A 24173-nucleotide genomic window follows, 5' to 3' on the forward strand; every position below is an offset into this window, starting at 1 on the left:
GCATGAAAAAACAACTTGCCGCAGGTGAGGAATGATGCCACTTCTTCGCATTACGCTTGCGATGCTTTACCAATTCCCCTACCACGGCGCCATTTTCCCATCTACTTTCTTGGGTATTTATGTTTCCTATTAGAACCCTGGGGGGTGTTAGCCAGTGCCACCAATCACAAGCCTTGGCGGCGGATGTGAAACATCCTTTCTGCCACAGACGTCACGAGTACTTGATCTTTTTGCGTGAAGGCAACTGGTCAATAAACCCACGCATGCTACCTGAAGGCAAAAGTGTTCCTGGATTCGAGACCCTTGTTATGTAATAAACCCAGAAAGCACGTTTCTAGGTACAGTGAAACCTCGTTAAACCGTAGTCGGCCGGAGCTCGGAAAAGTACGTACTAAACGGTAGTACTGTTTAAGCGAAATAGCATGAGATCGTCCACTTATCTGTCGAAAACGGAACTCAGAGAGAGTGCGATGAAAGGGGAAAAACATGCAGTATTTATTCACTTCGCGGGACGTAAATGTTATTTTCGTTTGATATCGCGGCGGCCTAGCACGACGACAGCGGCCTCAAACTTACTGAAGCTGGATGCCAGCTTCTCAGCCAGCCCCCCTCCTCTCGGCAAACACTCGCACGGCAGATTCCTTGTTGGCATTACGTATTCTCCGCGCACGCGCGCAGTAGTACTGCATAAGTCCCGGGGCGCCTTTTTCATTGCCGGGTGCCGGAGTTCAGAAAACTTTTCGTTTGGAATAGTTACGTTATCGCGCCCCTGTTCTCCTTGCGACGATCGCATTCATGAGGCTGACGTAACGCGCAGCTTCTGCCACTGTCGGTCCTGAATAGCCCGTGCTGTAGCTTTCCGTGTCGTCCTCATCACTGTCGCTAGTTGACACTTCGGCAACAGCGGCAACGATGGTGAAAAGTCGAACCTCGTAGCCGACATCTTTTCGCGGTCGCAGCAGCGCGGCCGAGCAACTTCGCATTCCAAATGCCACACACTGTAGTCAACAGCAGATCCATATCGCGGGCCAGCGCCGACTTCTTCGTGTCACGTTCGGTAGCACGGACGATGTCTAATTTTTCTTCTATGCTGAGCACCCGGCGTCTTTTTTATCCTAGCTTCGGCATGACGCGAGTCCTCGCTTGCACGACGTCACAACGCTCTCCGGCACAGCGTCTATGCGGCGTCGAAATGATGTTGATGTTGATGCGGCTTCACGTGCAAACGCACAGGGCACTTGGAGGCCGTTGCACCGATCTCTGAGGCTTGTTGTTCTGCCGGGCCGCCCGATGGAGACGACGCACCGCCGTGTTTGCGCGGCGAAAAGTGGAAACGCTACGTTTTAACCGATGCGTACGCAATAAGCTGGTACGGTTTATGCGGATACAAAATACATTATGTTCAATGGCCGCTGAGTCGGGGAATTGACTTTACTACTTTTAAACCGAAACTACTGTTTAAGCGGGTACGGTTTAACGAGGTTTTACTGTACTTTTTCGCCGAAGCACCACGGCAAACGCCCTAGATCTTTCTAGGCATGCGGTCTTAAGTCCCTGGCTTTCTCTGGGCATGTAGTCTGCTCAGCCCAGCCCGAATCCACAGAGTTTAGGCAGTGCAGGTAAGTTAGTTTTAAATGCATAAACATTTCTATGCATACCCAACTAGAAAACCAGTTTCACGATAGTGCCCGTAGCAGCGAGCAAATTTGTCGTTGCACTGCCTCTCACTTCAATGCCAACGAAGCGGTGAGAATACAGTGCTGACGGTGCGCACAGCAAACACTTCACTCTGCCACTTGCGCAAATCGCTTTCAAGTTACGGGTGAGCATGTCTAAACGGCGAGAACATGGCACGCAAAGCTATGACCCATTGCACCACCAAAGTTCTGCAGATGTCTAGCAGAGATCCGAAGCGGGACATTCGCACGTCCCTAGTTCATATGTAAGAAGCCTGTGGATATTTCTTGAATGTCCATTGGATCGTCCCATGCACAAGAATTGATGTTCGTAAAACATCCTACGAACGTCATAATGAGATATTCAGACATCCAAGAGATGTCTAAATATACATTATTCTTATTGCATAACCCCGAGCATGTCCTACGGACATTTCTGTCAGGATTTAGGACACTTCTGGGACATTTTGTGTTATCTATCGTCCAAAGGACGTTTGTGGGACATTCGGTTGTGGATTTAAGATATACACGGGACATGCATAGTGATTATAAATGAACACAATACGTGTGTTCGTGATAATGTGCCTTAGCAGTACAACAAGCTTGCTGTATTTCACATACCGTAAGCAAAGCTTGGCCTGGTTTTGCATTGGCTTGTGGGTCAATGATGAAAAAAACTGCATGGCCCTTGAAATCCCAGCGGTCCAATGAGGCGACCAAACGTCTTTGAAATGTAAAATACACCCCATGGCATTTGAAAGCATGCTAAAGAAGGCTGCAGTGCAGCTAAGCATTGGGTACATGATTCCCTGCTTCGGTAATCTAATCCATTACATACAACTTGATAAAACTGCTATAAATCGAAGCATATAAACATGCAAGCTCTACTTTTTTAGGCTAACAGTAACGAAGCTACAGAAATGAATTGTGCAGGCTGCTGAATCGTTATAAAATCTCATTCATTAGACAATCTCATTAAAAATACAGCATTTATTTCATTAAACAGTAGCAGGAAGATCACGAATTCAACTCTCAAATGCATTCAGCAGTTTTCAGTAAAGTGCATCAATGCAAACAAATAAAATTCAATAATTTCATCACGCAAACTCAATGATTAGGAGTTATTTATGATGCACCATGGTTATTAAAAATGTGTATGAATTAAGCTGTCTACAAATGCACTTTGGGCAGCAAGAAAACTTAAGAATTCGCAGTGGGGTCACTACGGAAGTTACCATGAGGCTTTCTGTGGGCTCTCTTTTGTGGTTGCAGGCACATCAATGCAAAATTTGCTCAACAGTTGAGATATGTTAGCCACTTTAAGTTCCCAGAGTCTTTGTCTAAGCCATATTTAGTAGTTAAACACGCTAACATGAGGTTTGCTAAAGACGTCACAACTACATTAGGCATTAACGAAACTACTTGAGACTAGTTCAGTGGTCATATATAGGCACAAACAGCTTCTGTATGATCATCCATTCATATAGCAAATGCGCTCTGTATCCATAAGTTCCTGGAAAGGTCACCAGAGCAAACATTGACACTTTCGTGTAGTGACGGGACCACTTCAATTGAGCAAATATTTTTCAGGTGCACCTCGGTCAGTAAAATAATTTTAAAAACCTTGTGCAAGGATGGGGGGTACAAAGGTAGTAGGAGGTCTACTGCAGGCTGGCTCACTTCAGCATTCTCAGGCACAAATGCAATATATGCTGTAAAGTTCACAGGTGTCTCGGCTATGAAGGAAGCCATTCCAGAATCTGCGTGCCTGCTCCAATGGTTCAACATTACTAAAGATTTGATAGATACACTGGGTACAAATGCAGTTACAAGACACTTGCTTCAGCACAAAACCAAACTGATTTCACAGGTACTAGAAGTGACAAGATGCTTGCGGTACTTGAGTGGTCACAGATACAAATTCACTTTAATTGTTCACAGGCTCAAAGGCCTCTAAACAAGTAAACAGAAACTGAATAAGACCTTTCCGTGCTCACAACCAAATATTGCTGAAGGCGTCATTGGTACCTTGGCGACTACTCAATTAACTAAAGGTTATCAGCATACTCGCTTCAGCAGTCATAGACACAAAAATGCATTGTACGAATTCACCTGTATCAAAAGTTAACAGAGGATTTGTGCTGGCTTGCTTCAACAGTCGCAGAGACAAAACTTAACCCGGAGTTTACAGGTACGTCGCCCCATAAGGAAGTTACCCCTCGCTGGGAGCAGCCTTTCATCCATGGTTGCAGGTGTGGAACAGAAGAGATCACGGGTACACTACACAAATTACTAGTCATCTTGCAGGATCAGTACCAGTGGTCGCAAACACGAAAATGCACCGTTAAAATCAAAGGTGCAAAGAAAGTTTGCAGATTTCTGTGGGGGTGTTTTTGTGCTGATCATCAACGAAGACTGACGTTGACCCAGAGTGACACCATGCTGATGGCAGGAACACTATGGCTGTAAAGCATGCAAGAAAAGCGTGTTAGCAATGTGTATAAAAACTTCTATCCGCCATGTGCATGTTGACTACTTTTAACAACAATCTGCTGGTTCTGACAGCAACTTTGCTTCCTAGTGGCTTTATACATGTGCTGAGCTGCAGTCATCAGAAAAGAAGTAATGATTTCAACTCCCTACAAAGATAAAAGGAATTCTCCTAGTCTCTACGTCAGCCTATCTTTGTCAAACGAGCTAATAACCCAGTACAAAATATCTGACAGAACAATCTTGTTGGACCCACAGAGTTCTGGACGGTCCTTCAGGATTTCTTGTTAGCACCATGCCAACACCGATGAGATTCCTAAAGGTCGCACAGGACAGCCTGTGGGCACGCTTTCCACACAAATAAGATTCATTGAGTTAAGGGATAAGAAAAGAGCAGATTGGGTGAGGGAACAAATGCGAGTTAATGACATCTTAGTTGAAATCAAGAAAAAGAAATGGGCATGGGCAGGACATGTATTGAGGAGGGAAAATAACCGATGGTCATTAAGGGTTACGGACTGGATTCCAATTGAAGGGAAGCATAGCAGGGGGCGGCAGAAAGTTAGGTGGGCGGATGAGATTAAGAAGTTTGTGGGGCCGACGTGGCCACAATTAGTACATGACCAAGGTTGTTGGAGAAGTATGGGAGAGGCCTTTGCTCTGCAGTGGGCGTAACCAGGCTGATGATGATGAAGATTAAGATTCTTGAAGGTCCTTCAAGACGGTCTATCGACACGCTTCCCACACCAATAATATTCTTGACGGTCCTTCAAACCTGCGGTTGGCGAGGCTCCAACAGCAGTATGCTTGTTGGATTTCCCTCAAGGCTTTCTATGGGCACGCTTCCCACACCGATAAGATTCCCGAAGGTCCCTCAAGCTTATAGGCGACCCTCCAACAGAAATACGATTTTTGACGATGTCGCTTCAAGACCGCTTCCAACAGCAATACGATTGCGGAATCATATATGTGCCTCGTATATGCTGAGAACTTTTGGGCTTCCTAAATATGTTCGACAAACAAACTAGTATGCAGACCGCTTAATGTAGTCACAATAGTCTGACGTCGTGACTAACGAACGCGAGTCCTTGCAGTGTGCGGGCTTCAGTGAACTTCCATGCAATGCTGACGAAACTGCCGATCGACTGCCGTACCAGCTAGATATCAGCCGTTCATCGACAGCGCTATTTCCACAATGCCTCCGCATATATTTATATGTTCTCATGCTTCGAAAGAATTGAATCATTCTTCGAGAGTTGAAATGCACAAACTTTGATCAGCCCTTGTTACGTTCAGTGAAAGATATATATGCAGTGCAGAGAACCAGTTCGCATGTGCCCGTTATCGGCAGATTTGAACTGACAAGTGCTTTATTACGATTAATTTTCAACTATAGCGATTTAAAATAGACCACCTTTCCCTTTGCACAGTGCAAGCAGGAAGCGGCGACATGGCGCGGTGCCCATGCCGCTGTTACGCGAAAGACGCGAAAGCTGCCAGCATGTACGTCACACTCGATCACCGCTGCGCTTCGTTGAATGAAATGTGGCTGTGTAGACGGCTGTATTTGTATGCACTGTTATGCTGACACACATACCTGACACACATACTGAAGAAGTCGCGAACTCGCCAACCGGACTAGGGGTCAACCCGCGAAAAAGAGAAGGTAGCTGTCATACCCTACATACACCGCATGTAGCATAATTTGAAAAAGATTGCAAAGCGAGCTAACGGAAATATCTTGTTTTCTGCCCCGTGCAAGCTCTCTAAGCTTTTAAGAATGACCAACCCTTTTTCCCACAAGGCACCGGCCTGTGTCACTAAACACGATAACAAATACGTAGATTATCAGGCAGGAGTTGTTTATGAGATTCCTTTAGATTGTGGTAGAAAGTATGTGGGCCTGAATGACAGGCTGAGGCAACGCAATAACAAAGTCAGCAATGGGAGGGAGGGCCACCTGGCAATTCATTGTAGAAATTGCAAATGTAAGCCATACTTCCACGCCTGCACTTGGTTCCCAGAAGCCATGACAAATGGGTTCGACTAATAATTGAGGCCAAAAGAATCATTGAAGCTTGTGATAACTACGTAAGTGTTGCATCCATATCACTATCATGCAAAGAACTTTACCTGAACGCGAATGCGCACTGAGAAACTGTGATGGTGCTCCTAGTATAAGTCAGTGGCATTTTTCCTGATTAAACATTGTTGGAAGTGGCGCCTTGTGTGTATATTTGTTCCTTCTTCATCCATCATCTTTTTAGCGCCTTCACTTCAGATTAAGCTTAACCAACACGCCCAACTATCCATCCTTCCATCAGACATTTTAATGTAGCAAGAGCAAGTTTTGCTAGGCACACAATACTCAGAACTGTGAATAATCATGGTGCCTACCTGGGCTCTCAAGTACTTGGACACTTGTGGAACATTACCAAATCTTGAAACAAAAAGCCCCTTTAAAAGGATATCTGGCATATCAACAACTGGCTGTGCCTGTCCAAGAACACATGTCTGAGAACATCATTTAAAACTATGTTCAAGCTCTTTTTTGGCAGACAAAATACTTGGTGAAAGGTCCATATGCACTGAAACTGTTCTGAAGGTTTGGTGCATGATGCACCATTCAGCAATCTGAGCAGGCACATATTTAGCTGCTGTCACAAGCTGCAGTGCCCTGCCAATTCCATCTTCGAAGGGAAACGTTCATGTAGCCCACAAGGGGCCAAAGATTCATATTGACTTTGTGAGGTGCAATAATTTATGCATATTAAAAGTCATTTTGTTCTGCCCATACAGCTTGGCCATCTGCTGAACATATGTTAAGAGAGACCTCTCAGCAACACAAATTTCATCTTTCAGGATAAGATCCTTCAATAAAAGAAACACAGCCTTTTGGAAGAAGTGCGAAATGTGTCGGATAAGGTCGCGGCAATATGTCAGAGAGACATGAAAGGCTGTAGAAAAGAAGCCAAGAGCACCACTCTGCAGCCTTCCAAAAAGCACGATCTGACAAAGGCCGTCCTGATCTTGAAAATATGATTGGTGGCTTTATCGAGAGCAACCTCGAATCAATTAGCTTTATGTGCCTCGCAATATACCATGTGGAACCTGTAGCTGACAGCCACATTTCAGTAACCTGTTTGGTCACACCTTCCAAGACGCAGTGCATGTAGTCAGGAGGCAGGCCCCAGACGAGATCAAAGCTTGATCAGAGTGGATGGACCTTTTATGCCGAACACTGGTTCCTTCTTCTGCACTGCTTCCACCATTGCTTTCAACACACGACTGTGTGTCCTTCCAGGCACTTCGCTGCAAAATGAGTACTTCAGTGTACCTGCAAAGCCATTTTTTTTTTCATCAAAATGATTTCTGTGTTAAAGCTTGCTAGATCATGTACATGACAAATAGGTAGACATATTATTATGCACTTAACCACAGCATAATTAAGCAGGTCTATCAGTATGTAAACCTTAACTGAACCGTGTATACACAGTAGGCTAATTATAAACCTGCAGTAGCAAAACCTAAGACTAAATGTTTTGCTTTTGAAAGTAAATTACTGTATATATGCAATATCAATCACCAAGAAGTCATGTTTAAATGAGTTTAAACTAGATTTTCCCAGCCTGTTCCTGTATTTGCAATGGGCTGACATGTTAAAATTTTTAAAGACTGCTCATTAACTAACATTATTTTCTACTGAGATAAATTTTTTAAGTTTACTGTTCCTGACACAATGAACATGGATTATTGCTCTGCAAAGACTGTGTGGAGTCGCACACCATATCCATCATACCACAGTTGCACATGATTTTACAATGCTTCCAAAAGCCAGAGCCCAAATTTTCTAATGTTGCCATTGTTTTTCATTTTTGTCATATGGCATGCCAAATGATCAATCCCATCCCAGTGATAACAACAGTGCAGCCACATGTAAGTCATGTACAAGCTAATGACGAAGGACAAGAAGATCGAAAAAAAAAGGAAAAGGTGGAAAATACAGCCCTAGGCTCTAGTTCTCTATGAAGCACATGTAATGTGGCCCATCTAATTGTCTCAACCCATATGTCAAACCTGTTTTCACTGCACACATGCTCCTACTACCATCACTTGGAGAGACATGCTATACTGCAGAGAAATACTTGTGATTTCAAAACCACTTCTCTACCCCATTTGTCAATTACCACATACACACAAACATGCACAATGAGAGAAGGCACTACCTGAAGACTCATTGTGATCTGCATAATGGCTATTGCCATTAAAAAAACAAACAAATAGCCTTGACCTCATACCTGGCAATAATTTAGGCACTTTAGATAGAGGAATGTTGTACATTCAAGTATACCAAGGGAAATGCCGGCGTCCAATGAAAACTGGTGGTACAATCGGGTGATCCATAAGGTGCGCCATAAGAATACTCAACAACATGCCACAGGCCCTGTCTTTGGCTCTCAATACGCCTGAGCGAGTACTTTTGGCAGCCGTATGGGGTGCCCCAAAAAGTGCAGTCATGTGTTCCTGCGTTTCTCATAAGAGCAGTCCATGCTCTGCACTTGCAGGAGCCATTAAGCCAATGTTTCACACTTGAATTATGGATATCATGTTACACCGCATGCATCCCAGATCAAGCTGGAAGAATACGAGCACATTTAGTGCGGTACAAAACTCCTATTTTAACATTCTTTTGTTGCAGTTGAATGGCTTTATAGTCTAAGTGGTGAGGAAATGAAATCACACCACTGGAAGCAACTTCCTCAAGGTAACGGACACTGATCTCATAGGCCGTGCTTTTATGTACATGAGGCACTGGCAGTGATTGCACAAGTCAGAAATAAGCCATGTTCGCCATGTGTCTTTTGTTTTTTTTCTCACTGCATATTGATGGTCACCCAAGATATTTTTTGCAGGTATACTCTGGTTTGTCTTACTTTTATCCCACGATCGAGAAAACTGTGGGCACAATTCAACAGTGTTGTCTGGTGCCAGAGCACCCAGAGAAAAATGTCTGATGTGCTTTTCAGCTAATTCAGAGTAAACAACATAGCAGTGGCCCCGCACTTCCTGATGTCTCACAGTACTTGCCAAAATGGCAGTTGCTGTCACGGAAGAGGCTTGGAGGCAGTGATTTGAACTTAAAATTTGGAGCGAATATGTGCAGTGAGAGACTAGTTTTTTTGCGTGTATGACCATATGACCTCTACTTTCAGTTACAATGATGTATTGAGAAGAGCTGGAGGACCGTGTCATGGCCCCTTTATGTGCTAGCAGACTTTAATTTTGCAATAATATTCTTTCAAAGTTCATAATTAGAAAGTTAGCATATTGGCTCAATATATTAGTGACTGCAACTTAGATGCTGACATCCAACACTGCATCTTTTACGTAAGTGAAAAAAATGATCTATTCTCTGCTGCACTGCATCTGATAACCACTTAAGGTCCCCCTGAAATGCAGAGTATGCTCTTAACTGGCCATATGTGCTTTTGCTCTCCCACACACTTGGTAAGCTAACATGACTGCAGAAATCCCGGCTTTTCTGGAATTCCAATCACGAAACCAACCAAATGCTTGAAACACCAGCATTAATTTTATTCAGAAGGGTTTGGAGTAGCACAATAAGTTTATAAATACTATGACTGCCAGCTGACCCATATTGATAACAGTGACCTGCTTGAACAATTCATGCATTGCATTAGAAAAAAAGACATTTTAAAGCATCAGTTCTTTTTACACCCTACAGCAAGTTAGTTTCATTTCATTTTTATTTCCTTAAAGACCCCCTGCAGGGGGTTTTACATAAGGAGTGGGGTTAACGTGAGAAAGTAAAACATTTTTTTTTTCATGATGACAGGTGGGACGTAACTTTTTCTAGGAAGGTTGATGGACAGGTGATGGCTGCAATTTCATGGGGAAGGTCGTTCCAGTCACTTGCTGTTCGGAGGAAGAATGACTTGGAAAATGTAGTCGTATGGGCATGTTGGCGTGAGACTTTCAGCGGGTGACCAATTCGGCGAGACGTGCGTGATGGCGGTGCGCAGATGTATGGCTGCTGTTTGAGCTGGGAATAATAAAATTTGTGAAATAGGCACAGGCTAGAAATACGGCAACGGAGGGAAAGACTGCATATTCGGGACTGTAGCTTGAGAGATGAAACACTAAGTGAACTGGATCTGAACCGAAAACCAAAAACCAAGATAAAATTTTATATTTTGCTCACACCAGAATTGAACCAGAATGTTACTATTTCTTTCCACTCTAGAGTAACGGAAAGAAAGGCATGACAGTTTCCAATTCAGCTGTGTAACCTTTTCTGGAGCTTTTCATCCATACATTGCCTGCACTTGTCACTCAAATGTGCTACCATATTACTAAATGTGCACCATCTCATGATTTTAAGTGTAGCATCGTTAGTCCAGTTTTCAGTGCACGGATATTAAGATTGTGATAAAACGCACAAAACAGGTTTACCCCTATCTTCCAAACAAAGCTAATACATTTATTGTAAGCTTAGAAAACAGGTAAGAGTCAAGCACACCATCAATAACTTCACCTTGCTGCAAGCACCAGCTGCACCCAAAGTATCCATTGAACTGCTTGCTGTTTAAGATAGCTGCCTTGGCCAGAGAGTCCACACTACAAACAACTGCATGCACTGCTGATCTAATGGTCCTACCAGCAGGAGACCACACTAGAGTTCGAACATTAGCGACTTCTTCAACAAATTGTGTCACGAAGAGATGCATTGATGGGTGAGTCCTTGAGAACCACAGCCCTGAGACGAGCACATTTTGCCGCCACATCAAAACTGGCAGCTCATTTATCATTACTTGAATTGGCCAAATTGTGCTCTTGCTGGAATCACAGGTGCCCCATCACTGTTAAAGGTCAATGTGATGTCACTCCACGCCATGTTTACCTGCTTTCGTACGTTACGGTACAGACTTCCATTGGTGATGTCAGAAAATACGCCTGGCACTAGAGGTCTTGATGACAGCTTCTGTAAGTTAGTGTGGAGCACTCTTCTAACTTGTTTTGAGAGTTCCAACAACTGCTGCTTCAAGTTAAACCTTAAAAAAATGGCTGTGGCTTAGGTAAGGTTAAGCCAAGGATGCGAAGCATACTAGCCTTTATTTTAGTTGTTGAACCACTGTTTAGCCTGGTGAACTGCTGTTGCTTGGCTATATTTGGTTCGGCTAGACGAAGAAACAACTCATGCGTTACTCTGCTCCGCCTTGGACGCCCCGCATTGGACGCGGTGAGCGTCGAGCAACGCAGCGTTCGGCGTGGCAACGAAATGTGCGCCTGTGCAAGCGACGCACGCCTGAGCCTTAGAAACAGCTTGTTTCTAAGACAACACCGCGTTCACTAGAGGCGCTTTTGTACCGCTTTGAAGCATTGTACTTGTGGCTCAGTGGTAGCGTCTCCGTCTCATACTCCGGAGACCCTGGTTCGATTTCCACCCACCCCATCTTGCAAGAGTTGAGCCAAAGCCACTTCTCCTCTGTCGTGACGTCACGGTGTCACGTGGTATTCAAGGCGACACCGCCGCGCCTGAGGAGCTGGGTTGAGCTCTCGTAATATGCTTCGCATAAAAGAAACTCCCAGAGCTCATTAACTCTTGAAGTCTCTTTTATGCACCACAGGAAGCACAGGTTACACTGGCCTTATTTTTGGCATCACAAGATAGTCCGAGGTATTTATGGCAGGCTTGACAGTATAAGTGCACCCTCAACGCTTCTTTTTTGCTTTTTCACAACTTTATCAGGGAGTAGGTAGCGCATGGCACAACTTTCTCCCCAAACAAGGTGCTCATCAGAGTTAAAAGTCCTTGAACTTGTGCCCATGTCAATCCTGCAGTGACAATATATGTGAGCACAAGCAGAAAAGCTTCTGCTTTTGTTGTTGCCTGATAAGGTAGGGTTTCCCGTCCTAGTTTCACAAAATACTTCACGAAATCGTCATCTCCTGCAGCTTCACTCCCACTTCCTTCGTCATCATGCATCTGTGCACTTCCTTCATCATTGCTGTCTCTTTCATCTGCTTCTTGAGGATCACTGTCTGAGCTCAACTGAGAAGCAAAATTGAGTTCACTACCGCTGAAGCTTGTTGCATCTTCATCACAATGAACATCTCTTTCACTTGTAGCTTGGCTAATTTCCTCTTCTTCCACAGAACTGGCAATTGCACTCGTATTTGCACCAGAAGATATTTCTGCAAGGCTGGAGCTGTTCTGCCTTGAATTATCACTGTGGTCTTCAGTGATATCGCCACAAGTGGAATCTGTGGGAAGGCTGAGCAGGTTTGCTGGCGTGTTCTGAAACAACATGGAGCAAAGAAAAAATGGAATACCATCACACATACATTCTTTGAAACTCAAGTGTTCTTTCCCCAAATGCTGCTTGCAATAAAGCTTTGAGGAGTGTTGACACGTTTCTAATTTGTGCAAAGCAGAGTTATGTATTGGACTACGAATAAAGCGCGAAGATGACTGCGTCTTATTTTTGAAATTCTTATTCTTTATGTTCAATTCTGGAAACAACAGTAATTACCTGCATATTTGAAGGAATGCCTTACGTCCACAGCTCCAGGGTGTGCCGTGGCTAATGGCGACTACCTTCTGCACCTTCAGCGCACTGACTCGGCGTACTGGCAATTTTAAACAAAACAAATCCTGCGGTTTTACATGTAAAACTTAACATCTGATTGTTAGACACGCCACAGTGGGGGAGTAATGTGCACTTAAACTTAAGTACAGAAGTATTTCTGCATTCCCGCTTACATTGAAATGCAGCCACCGTGGTGGGGATCCAACCTCTATTTCATTTTAGGTGAATGCCTTAGATCTGTTGTTTCATGGTCACGTTGCGAGGTACGCAAAATATCACGTGACCCAAAGATGGCCAGAAGCAAACCAAAGCCTGTCCAGCCATGCATAAGAGATGATTAATGATTGATTAGTGATTGAATTGAGGTGGATTAGGGTGTATTAAGGAAGATTTGGGTGAATTAAGGTAAATGTAGAATGATTAGGTTGGACTAAGGTCCATTAAGGTGTATTAATGCGGGTTAATGCAAAGTAAGGTTAAGGTGGACAAGGGAGGATTAAGGTGGATCAGGATGCATCAAGGTTAATTACAGTAGGCTTTACAAGGTGTTCACATTCGCGTCTCTTAGGCGATAGCCAAGGGCACCTTAGACTTTTTTAGTATGTTAAAGCTCAACAGCGCAACGCCATTGCCTACTGCAGCGGGTGCCAGTGTCACACTGTTGCATGTTTCATCATCATCATCATCATCATTAGCCTGGTTACACCCACTGCAGGGAAAAGGCCTCTCCCATACTTCTCCAACAACCCCGGTCATGTACTAATTGTGGCCATGCCGTCCCTGCAAACTTCTTAATCTCATCAGCCCACCTAACTCTCTGCCGCCCCCTGCTACGCTTCCCTTCCCTTGGGATCCAGTCCGAAACCCTTAATGACCATCGGTTATCTTCCCTCCTCATTACGTGTCCTGCCCATGCCCATTTCTTTTTCTTGATTTCAACTAAGATGTCATTAACTCGCGTTTGTTCCCTCACCCAATCTGCTTTTTTCTTATCCCTTAACGTTACACCTATCATTCTCCTTTCCATAGCATGTTTCACACGCCAGTAAACGGGCTTTAAAGAATTGATAACAGCAATGGCACAACACAGAAAATGCTATGGGAACCACACGTAATCCTTTTGATAATTATGCCGGCTGTAAAGACGTTGCTAGAAGGTAAGGTGTGTAGTTTTCGTAACACATCCCATACATGTGCTTCTTATTATCCACTCTTAATTTCGTGTTTGCACTCCAGTGAATTCTATCTAATAAATTGCATCACACACATGCGTACGTTAGTAGTAGCAGCGACAAGAGTGGTTCTTTTTGACACATACTAACAAGTTTGCCATGGGACTTGGCTGCTCGATGCAGGCTGCAGATACTGCCGGTAACGTTTCGGTGGTATTTGAGACATTTCATTCATTACAATATGTCGCCAAACGTGCGTCAGATTATGGTCATTCGTTAAGAATGGGAATTGTGCGGCTCGAGGGTGGCTGCACAAATGGATAAATGGATTATCGTTTTCTACATAGACGACATGAAGAAAGGATGGATAAGTGAATGGATACTATGAGCGTCCCCATTAAAACGGGGTGGTGAGTTGTGCCGCAAAGCTATTGTATTGCCTTATGTCATATGTTAAAAAAGAAAAGAAGAAAAACCCATAATGAATTCTGATAACGAAACTTTCTGAACCCCTATTGTGAACTTTGTTGTTGTCATAAAACTTTGTTTTTCGTCATAAAGCTAAAGAAGGAAAGCACAGGCAAGCACCCTCATGTGTTGCAGATAAACGAAAGCCTTCAAAGAAACGTCGGTTTTATTCTCGATGTGAATATATTTGCTACAAACGGCATTTATACACTCCTTGCACTGAAAACATTTTGCTGGTTTTCTACAAAAAAATGTTATGAATCTCTGGATGAATGCATGAATATGGATACAAAATATTACTTATACTTCCTTCGCTGTCTGTGCATGTTATAGGCATCGGAGAATTTTCTTCGTGTTGTGCCTGCTATACTACATCCTGATATGGCTCCTGTGTTTGAAGTTATCGTAACTTCGAATTGCACGCTTGCACGTGTTAATCAGGTATTGACAACGTTAGGAAGTCATATGCATTATTAAAATAAACCTACCACATGGTCTGCAATATTGTTCGCAGTTGTAGTTTTTTACACATGCCATAGAAACACGATTGCTTTTTATCTTTTTTTAAATAAATATTCATTCACTTCATTCGCATAAAAGCTAAATTCTTGCAAGAAACGCCATGTCCCTGCATGACCATGCACTGCGAGTGACCCCGCTCTCAAACGTCCAATATGTGTATGCATGTGACTATACATACATATATATATATTTGTGTGCAAGCTTTAGCGCTACGTGCTGAATGGCAGAATCTGAATGATCTAGTTTTGGATATGCTGACACATTTACGGCTGGGATACAAGTGACGAGTAAAAGTGATGCAGTATTACAGGAGGCCTGGAAGTGAATTAGTCCTAGCTATAGTTTAATGTCAGCTGCATCCCTCTCTTCATGAGGATGTGCTGGCGGGCTGCCTGCATGGAAGAAGGAAAAAAGCTTTATGACAATGTAAAACAGACATGCAAACACGTAAAAAATAATAAAAATGCAGAGAACAACGAAAAGGGTGAGGCAAACGGCGGCGTCTATCTTGCCCCTTTCGTTACTTGTGCCTGTGTTTGCAAGCTTGCCTTTTAGTGACGTGATTCCATACGAACCTGCTCGAATATATTTCACTGGGAAAAAAAATCTTTTCTCGTGGCTTGACGAGTGGATGGGGAGAGGGCATCGAGGTCTACGACGCCAAGCTCGCACAAAAACACAGTATATAATTCCCACCGCTTTGTAATGTGTCCAGTTTATTCCAGCTAGCCCAACATTCTACCTAACTGCAACACTCTGTCTGTGCCGCCTCTACGATGCAGAGAACTAAATCTGGCGCATAAATGTAAAATATAAAGTGGTATATGACTTGCAGTGCTGTATGATTACTGCTTTTAGAACACTGCGCTTTTTGGTGTTTTTGGTTTCGTTTCTACAGATCAATAACTACTAGGGACAAGATTGTAATGGTTCGAATTTGATCGCTTTCCTGAAGTCGTATCTATAGCTCGACGTTGTGTGCGTGGCAATTGTGTTTTGTCTGAATTGCCCTGCTGTGCACGCGCTTCTACAAAACACATTTGTCTCTGTTTAGTGGTGTACTTTCCCAGACAAAATGCTCGTTTGTGTTCAATACGAGGTTGACTCGACAACTGAGGTTGTTGAACGCAATGTGTTTGGGGACTTTCACCCGACAACTATTGCCGATTTTGACGGCACTAAATTGTATAATGTATAGTGGACCTGCGACAACAGTGTCTCCGATGGCTACTACAAAGCCAAGTTGCTCCACATGACAAGCAAACTGCTACACAATCTGTACAGTATCGGTATATATAGTGATATTGGGTTGCCAAAAAAGTTAAATAAAAGAAAACATTGAGTCCAATTGGGGTTTTCAATGGGGCCAAAATGCTCGCAATTGGGGATCAGTGCAGATCCAAGTGCTTACAGTTAGACATCATTGGGGTTCAAAATGCCAATTAGACCTACCTAATTTGAAGTCACTGGCTGAGCAATATGTGAAGCAACAAAAGTTGATAATCTTACACACATAATTATAATGTAAGCGGTCAGATATGGAGAGCTATTTATGAAGTTAAAAATCTGCATTGAAACTACCGATTTCTTTGAACCACTGGCATCACTTGGTCAACCAAATTTTGCTTGCATATATAACACCTGACATTATGAACCGGTGAATGGCGGATATGTCATTGAAGAGAACTACCATTGCGTGTTCATGCATGACTAAGAATCTTGAATGGAGTTTCAAGTTTATCAGCGGCGTATGAAAGTTAAGAGTAATCTAGGGCATTTTTTTTCCATAAGAATGCCAACGAGTCCATTGAGAGATTAGATGAGCGAGCCAATAAATACAATTGTGCTTAACAAAAAACGAAAGGACTGGGCAAATTTCAAATAATAACTATTTATTTTTGACAGGAAAAAATGATACAAATCTTAGTGCACGGGCTCTGACAGTGCGAATTTTGATGCGGTGCTCTGAAAACAACTGTTGTAATTTACAGAAATGCGTTTACATTCTTGGCACTCCCACTTGAATGAAAGAAAAAAGAATAAATAAAAAGAAAAAAAGAAGCAATAGCTTAGTTAAGGACAAGACAACACCTCACATAACTTGGCAGACATTTGTTTAAAGTTGGTATGGCATTACAGGAGTCTAACACACATGCACAATGCTAATCATGTTAATTTCCTCTTAGGTAGTTCTTGCAGGTACAAATTGAATCCGCTGGAAATCTCACTATTGTAGGTACTTGCAATGCTTGTCAATAGTTGTCAGATGTAACATGAATGGCAAACACTCAGAGCATATGTTTTCTTGTAATGTTACATTTGTGTTGCAAGATGCTAAAAAGAAAAACAGTTGTAATTTATTGACGCTTTTCACAGGAATCCTGTGGGCACTGCCATGTTTGATCACACGATGATGTGTCGGTTGCTTGCCTTTGTTGCCTCTGTGTTTATAATGGATGCATATGATACCAGTGCGGCTCTGCAAACCTTTGTTTCGGCGGATGTTGTAGACGACTGGGTGGACAACACGCAAAGCTTTCGTTAAAGATTCACAGGACATGTTTTCAGAGCTTTCAGCGTTCATTACACTTTGTCCAAGCAGCGTGAGTAGTGTATATGGTGCTTGCAATAAAAGTGGGGCTAAAAATGGATTCCAAGCTATCCTAACTTTCCACTTTCAAATTGAATCAGTATCACTGTGTTTAGCTCTCCATTTTTTATTTAGCAAATACTTTTAAGCAGCAGCTTGTCACCTCTCTGGCTCAGTAAGACTCCCTGGGTGTTCACCATCGAATTGTTTATTTTCTGCCTGATCGCTTGCAGGTGTCCTCAGTTGCGATAGGTTTGTTCTTGCTGTGCACAGGTCTTGGAACGTAGCTGTTCTATACATTTTAATGGCTTGTAGTATTGCTATGACTTGCTTACTCCTGTGGACTGTCACAAAAAATTCAGCTTTGACCATTCGTATGCTGTCAGTGTAGTCCATCATTTATTGTGCGCATTTATTCAAGTGTGCGCCCATTCACTTATTGATGCGAAAGCATTATGTGGTTCATGAAGTGGAAAATCTGGTGGCATGGCCGGAGATAGTACAAAAATATGTACGGGCACTTTGCTAAGCTGAACTGCAGTAAGCAAAAGCCTTTCTATGACTGCCTCTTTGTCTGAAGCATATGACTGTGGTTTCAGTCACATCCATTCATTGGCTTTCAACCTTCTTGTGTTGGGAGACCTTGGAAGTCGCTGTTCCTTTCCACTTGAATGTTGGCACCGAGCCTGCTGCGACTTGCACTTCTGTTCCTCAGCGCGAGCGCACTTGGTTGCTGGAGAAACTGGAGCGGGCTTCGGCTACATCCGACTGACTCAGCTAGCAAGGAACGTCTACCGATGCTGTTTTGGAGCGCGAGTGTGGTGCCATCTACTGGGCGCATGCGCAGTATGTGCACCACTCTGATGACGTCACCAGCGCCTCCTAGCGCAGTGGGACATGTTCTGCAAGCATGAGCCATTAAAGGCTTTCGCCTTAAAAAGTCACCTGGTCACAGAGATGCACTCGTGCCACTGTTCATGCGTTTGTCATCTTCTTACACAGCTAGCTCTGATGCCACTCATCATGCCAGCGTTTCCATACAGTCCCTCCCTCAGCAAAGGCGCTGGTGGCACTGGCCCACTGCCAGTCGGTGTGGTGATTTCAGTGAGTTCTGTCATGTGCTCTGATGGATGAACCTTCGATGGAGATGGTACATAAAGTCACGTGGTCACAGAGACAGACCGTGCTCGTGGCCGGTTTATATATAGCACCATGTGTCGTGGTGCTGCCAATTGGCGCGATGATTTCGGTGAGTTCTGTTGTGCGCTCCGATAGACAAACCTTTGACTTCTTAGTCAGCAGCTGCACCTGGCTCCTTTGGATGTCCATGCAAGTAAACGAACAAGGCTAAGGCACATGATGTGAAAAATGACAGAAGGCACCATGAAAACAATACTATTATGTTCCGTAAAACGAGTCATCATCGTGAAGACATCGTGAATGTGAGTCGGGGTTGATGTGTACAGATAAAGTGCGTGAAACTTACTATGCCAGGAAGTGGCGCTACACTCTTTAGCACTGTGTGAAGAGTGGTATTCACTGTTGGTGACATTCTGGCATTGGAAGTCCTTTTCTTGGAGGTTAGCACTACGAGTTAACTTTTCTTATCCTCGAGGGATGCCGTGCATCGCGAAGAGCTGGCAACACGGGTAGTGCTTATGTAGCAGCAATCCGTGAACTCGGACACAGATACATTCCATTTCTTAATGTGCCAGTTGCAATATTGCCTTTGCAGCCAACTGCTGCACACGTCCTCACTTCACCGCTTCATATTTTGCAGCATGAATGGAGCAGAGTGTGTTAGCGAACACCCAGTTCCGACAGCTGATCGCACAGAAGCAGGTCAGAAGAGGTGATAGTTTCTTATTTGTGTGCTTTCGCTGAGGCAACGTGCGGCACACCGTCAAAAGTGCCATCTCGTTTCTCTAGAGCAAACTGCTTCGTGAAAAGGGTCAATACTGTCAATGTTGTGTGTGCATTGTGCAATATTATTTCATGTCTGTGCTCATATGTCACTGCTTTCTGGTGCCGTGCAGAAATGTCACAGGAAATGGATATCTTCCCAAGCAAGAGGCCTAGGAAGGCAATAAACTTAAATGAAGAAAACGAAAAAAAGGGGACAAAAACGAAGGTATGCCCAACACATTCTTCTTTTATGGCATTTATGCATTGAAGTTATGCCAATTGGGTCCGTGCACCGAACACATTTGGCCATCATTAAGTGCCAACTTTTATTGCACACCTAATGCAATGTGCAATTTACTGTATAAAAAAGCATGGTTGAGAAAGAACTGTAGAAGCAAATATACAATAACTTCATTTTAGCATAGCTCTATTGTTTGCTTATATCTTAGAGTCCCTTAGTGAACTTGCTGCTTTGATGTGCTGGGAAGAGCATGAATGCTAGCTTTGAAATGTTGTCTTCAAACATTTATCGTCAAATTGAAAAGTGCAATGTGATGTTATAATTTAGTCAGGCACAACTAAAAGCCATTTCACCTGCTTTCAATCTTAATAGAAATATGTGAGCTCTAATTGTAATATTGCAAAGCATTTATGGCCTGTTAATGCTCTCTCTATTCAAATGGTGGTCTGGAATCACACTGTCACAGGTGGAACTTTAGACATCATTGTAAATTTATACTTGTTGAGTTTCAAAGGCTTACTTTATGTATGTGATATATTATTTCTGTGAAAGGCAATAAGCTTCACGCTTTTAGTGTATTGCCACAACAATCATTGCTTTTTTAAAAAATAATACTGCAGCCCGCACCGTCAGCAGAGCAGCTTCACCTGGAAACACAAACCACTGTTGAGGCGGAGCTTGCAGCTCATATTGAAGAAGTCACACCCTCTAGCTGCACATGTTGCAATGACGGCTGTAGAGTGCGCGGCCAACTAGAGCAAACAAGAGAGGAAAATGCTCTGCTGAGACAGGAGCTACTGGCTCAGAAATCGAGCTTCATCAAAAAAACAGAAGAACTCAAGAAAAAGTTCAATGACGCTCTACATCGCAATGCAGAGCTTCAGAGAGCACTGACTTCAAAGATTTTTACAAGTGGTGAGTGACCTTTGCATGTTCTTATGATAGTCATTTACATAAAATTCCAGCCAGGATCGTACCCAGCAGGGGAGCCGGGACCCCCCTCTCCCCCCCCTCCCCCGATATCAAGCGGCATACCCATCCCCCCTTCACCGCACACGCTACCACTCCTCACACACATTCCTAAAGCACCAACAAATCAGCCTATTCGGCAGTCAACATTTTGCTGCCTTTTACACCGAAAGCTGTACTATGTGCAAGAAGGGTCCAAGCTCAATGGCACATACCCCAGTGGGCTCGGGAACCTGAACCAGCCCTTCAAAATCTTCGGTATGGGCCCACATATGGGGAGTGCTTAAAGCCTGCTTCACCTCCGCAGTGGGTTGGCCAGGCATAGCACTACCATCGGAATCGACCCACGTATAGGGATTGTTTAACGCCTGCTTCACCTCTGCCAGGGGTCGGCCCAGTCTTGCATTATCTTTGGGATCAGCCCACGTATGGGGAGTGCTTAACGTCTGCTTCACCTTTGCTGCCGGTAGGCCCGGCGTTGCACTACCTTCGGGCCGATCCGCGACGGAGGTGAAGCACTTTGCTTGCTTTTCGTTTGAGAGCTTTGAGTGTTGTCAGCGCTTGCTGCGATTCCATTTTTACAGACTGGATTGGTCGTCAATTTTTTCACTCCTTTTGGATGGTGGTAGTTATTGGCATTTCCTGGGTGTGAAGGCCAGTTTTCTCATCCATTCGGTGTTCGCGTGATTAACTTGTGATGAGTTCAGTTGTCACCATCTGTTCGACGATCACACGCATCACTGTTGCTTCGTTAGTTCAACCTTCTTTGTTTAGACTGATCCAGGGACCAGGAAAGGGATTCGGTTCGTAGTCGGCTGGTGTGTAAGCTCGTGGACCGAGTTGCGGCCGTAGAAAACGTCGGTTGCGTTTAACTTTTCCTTTTGCTTTGTTATTTCCTCGATTAACAGCTCGCCGCGATGCTAGCAGGTCCTCGGAACTATATACCCGCAATATGGGTTAGATAAGGTGGAAAATAAAATAATGCAAAAGAGCGTCTATCATAAGGGCCTGCAATAACTGTTAAACCCGCAAGCAATATGACTGTCACTTGTTACCTCGTATGGCTTTTCCTTAATTGTATAGCACGTTTCATACAAAACTGGCAACTGGAAACAAGAGTCACTATGATTTTTTTTTTTTTGTCTCCAGATATCTATCGCCTTCATTTATCCATACACCAAAGTATTTGTATTCGTTTAGACGAGCTCCCCGCAGGGGCGTCTGCGTCAGCAGGCGTTTAGTGTGTTTCGACACCACACACCCGAGCACATGAGGGTTGGACCCTCCCACGTGTAGCTGTGCGCGGCTTAGCCATGTCTGGGGAAAGGGGGATCCTGGGGGTTGAGCCGATGCCGGGTGTTAGGACCTTTAAGGCCCCCCGGCGGAGGTAACACACCTCTTTGGCCTCTGCTTCACATAGACGGCACCTCCAGACTGACCCACCTGGAGGACATCGGCAGTCGCCTTTTCCTGTCCTCCTCTCCATTCTTCGTCTTTCTCTCCCACTTTTCCATCTTTCCTGTCTTCTCTTCACTTCTTATTACTTCCGTATTTCCTGGCGGCAAGGGTTAACCTTGTGCATTATGCCCAACCTGGGGTATAGGTATTTGGTCATAGTGGGGATGTACCGCTGACGTGTGCAGAACTGAATACTTCCCGTCCTGTGTCATCCCCTGGTAGGGCTCCATGGTGGGTGGTGGCCATCCCTGCCGAACATATTATTATTACTAATGGAATCAAATTTCCCTCCACTCCCTGATCGCTCCTTCAAGAGGAGGCGCACCGAAGATTCCTTCAACTTCTTTATGAGTCAGAATGAAACGTTCCCAAAATACCATGTTATTCACAGTCAACATGAAAGCAAGACAGTCCGAACAATATCTCCTTTTGTTGTGGCAAACTCCATCGGCCCAGGTTACAAAGTAACTAAAATGGGAAGCGGCGATCTTCTTTTAGAACTTCGTGACAAGACACAGTACAGTAAATTGTCAAAACGAATTGCTTTTGGGGACATTCCAGTTTCAGTAGGCCCACAGAGATCTTTGAACACTCTCTGCGGTGTCGTCTCTGAAGATGACCTGCTCGATCTTAGTGAAAGTGAGCTACTTGAGGGATGGCAAGATCAAAATGTAGTAAAGGTCCAGAGAATAACGATTAGGCGGGACGACAAGGAAATCCCCACAAAACACATAATCTTAACTTTTGGAACTAGCAACTTACCAGACTCAATAGAAACAGGACACTGAAAACTCCATGTAAGGCCATACATTCCTAACCCACGCCGATGCTTCAAGTGTCAGCGGTTCGGGCATGGTTCACAAAGCTGTCGAGGGCGCACTACTTGTGCAAAATGTGCATCAAACGAGCACGCATCTGACACTTGCACTTCCACCACCCATTGTGCTAACTGTGACGGGGATCACCCAGCGTACTCCCGTTCTTGCCCATCCTGGAAAAAAGAAAAACAAATCATCGAAATCAAAATCAAACTGAACCTTTCCTTCCAAGAGGTGCGCAAGCGCTTCTCGATGAACCAATCTAGTCCGTCTTACACCAATGTGGCGCGCCGGGGGGCAGCGCTACATCATTCGGCGGCCGCCCAAGTCACACGGAGGGTGACGGCAGTCACACCACCAGCCCCCCCCCCGGCCGGAACAGCCAACGCTGTTCAGGACCCCTCAAAAGAGGAACAGCAGACCCTCGGGCCTGTTGAACCCAGGGCCACTGCGCGTGCAGATAGGGCCACTGCGCGTGCAGATAGGCCCACCACCCCCGCGAACATGCCCGCTGCGCAGGCACTATCCACCGCCTCAGACGAGGTGATGGATACAAACACAAATCCGGTGTCTCAGACGCCCAAGGAACGGCGCAGCTCCCTCGAGCGCGTCCAGAAGATCGAGCGCTTCCAGAAGAGCGTGTCCAGACCAGCGACTAGCAGAACAGCTGCATTTGGGTCGAAAAAGCACATCAAATGAAGCGTACAATAGTCCATTTAGTATGGCTGAGTTCCAGGCCTCACTGAACTGTTGCAACAAGGCCGCTCCAGAAATTAACAGAATAATGTATGAGATGATCAGAAACTTACACCCTGAAACCCAAAAAACACTACTGTCACTTCAATTCCATGTTCTCTGCTGGCTACATTTTTTCTGCCTGGAAAGAAGCAATCGTAGTCCCTATTCTCAAAGAGGGCATGGACCCTTCCTCACCCAACCATTATAGGCCTATAGCCCTGACAAGTTGTCTATGCAAATTATTTGAGAAAATGATTAACCGTCGCCTCAGCCATTTTCTTGAAAGCAACAAGATACTCGATCCCTTTCAATGCGGTTTTAGGGAGGGTAGATCCACAACAGATCACCTTGTCCGCATCGAGACAAATATCCGAGATGCCTTTGTCCACAAACAATTTTTTCTATCAGTATTTTTAGATATGGAAAAGGCATACGACACAACCTGGCACTATAGAATCCTCCGTGACCTCTCTGATATGAGAGTTCGAGGCAACTTGCTGAACGTGATTTAGAG

At 44.3% G+C, this 24173-nt stretch overlaps 1 protein-coding gene across 8 annotated transcripts in view; it reads left to right on the plus strand.

The window, feature by feature from the left end:
• LOC135896026 (uncharacterized) overlaps window positions 1–24173 on the plus strand; it is a 96573-nt gene that overhangs the window by 42596 nt on the left and 29804 nt on the right. For 7 of the 8 annotated variants that reach the window (XM_065424330.1, XM_065424328.1, XM_065424327.1 and 4 more), the window contains 2 exons: window positions 19567–19661; window positions 20297–20591. The exons of the other annotated variant lie outside the window; for it this stretch is intronic. In XM_065424330.1, coding sequence (XP_065280402.1) covers window positions 19567–19661; window positions 20297–20591 — 390 coding nt within the window. The remainder of the gene's footprint in view (window positions 1–19566; window positions 19662–20296; window positions 20592–24173) is intronic. 8 annotated transcript variants of the gene reach the window in all.

Source organism: Dermacentor albipictus, chromosome 8 (assembly GCF_038994185.2).
Source record: "Dermacentor albipictus isolate Rhodes 1998 colony chromosome 8, USDA_Dalb.pri_finalv2, whole genome shotgun sequence".
Lineage (NCBI taxonomy): Eukaryota > Metazoa > Arthropoda > Arachnida > Ixodida > Ixodidae > Dermacentor > Dermacentor albipictus.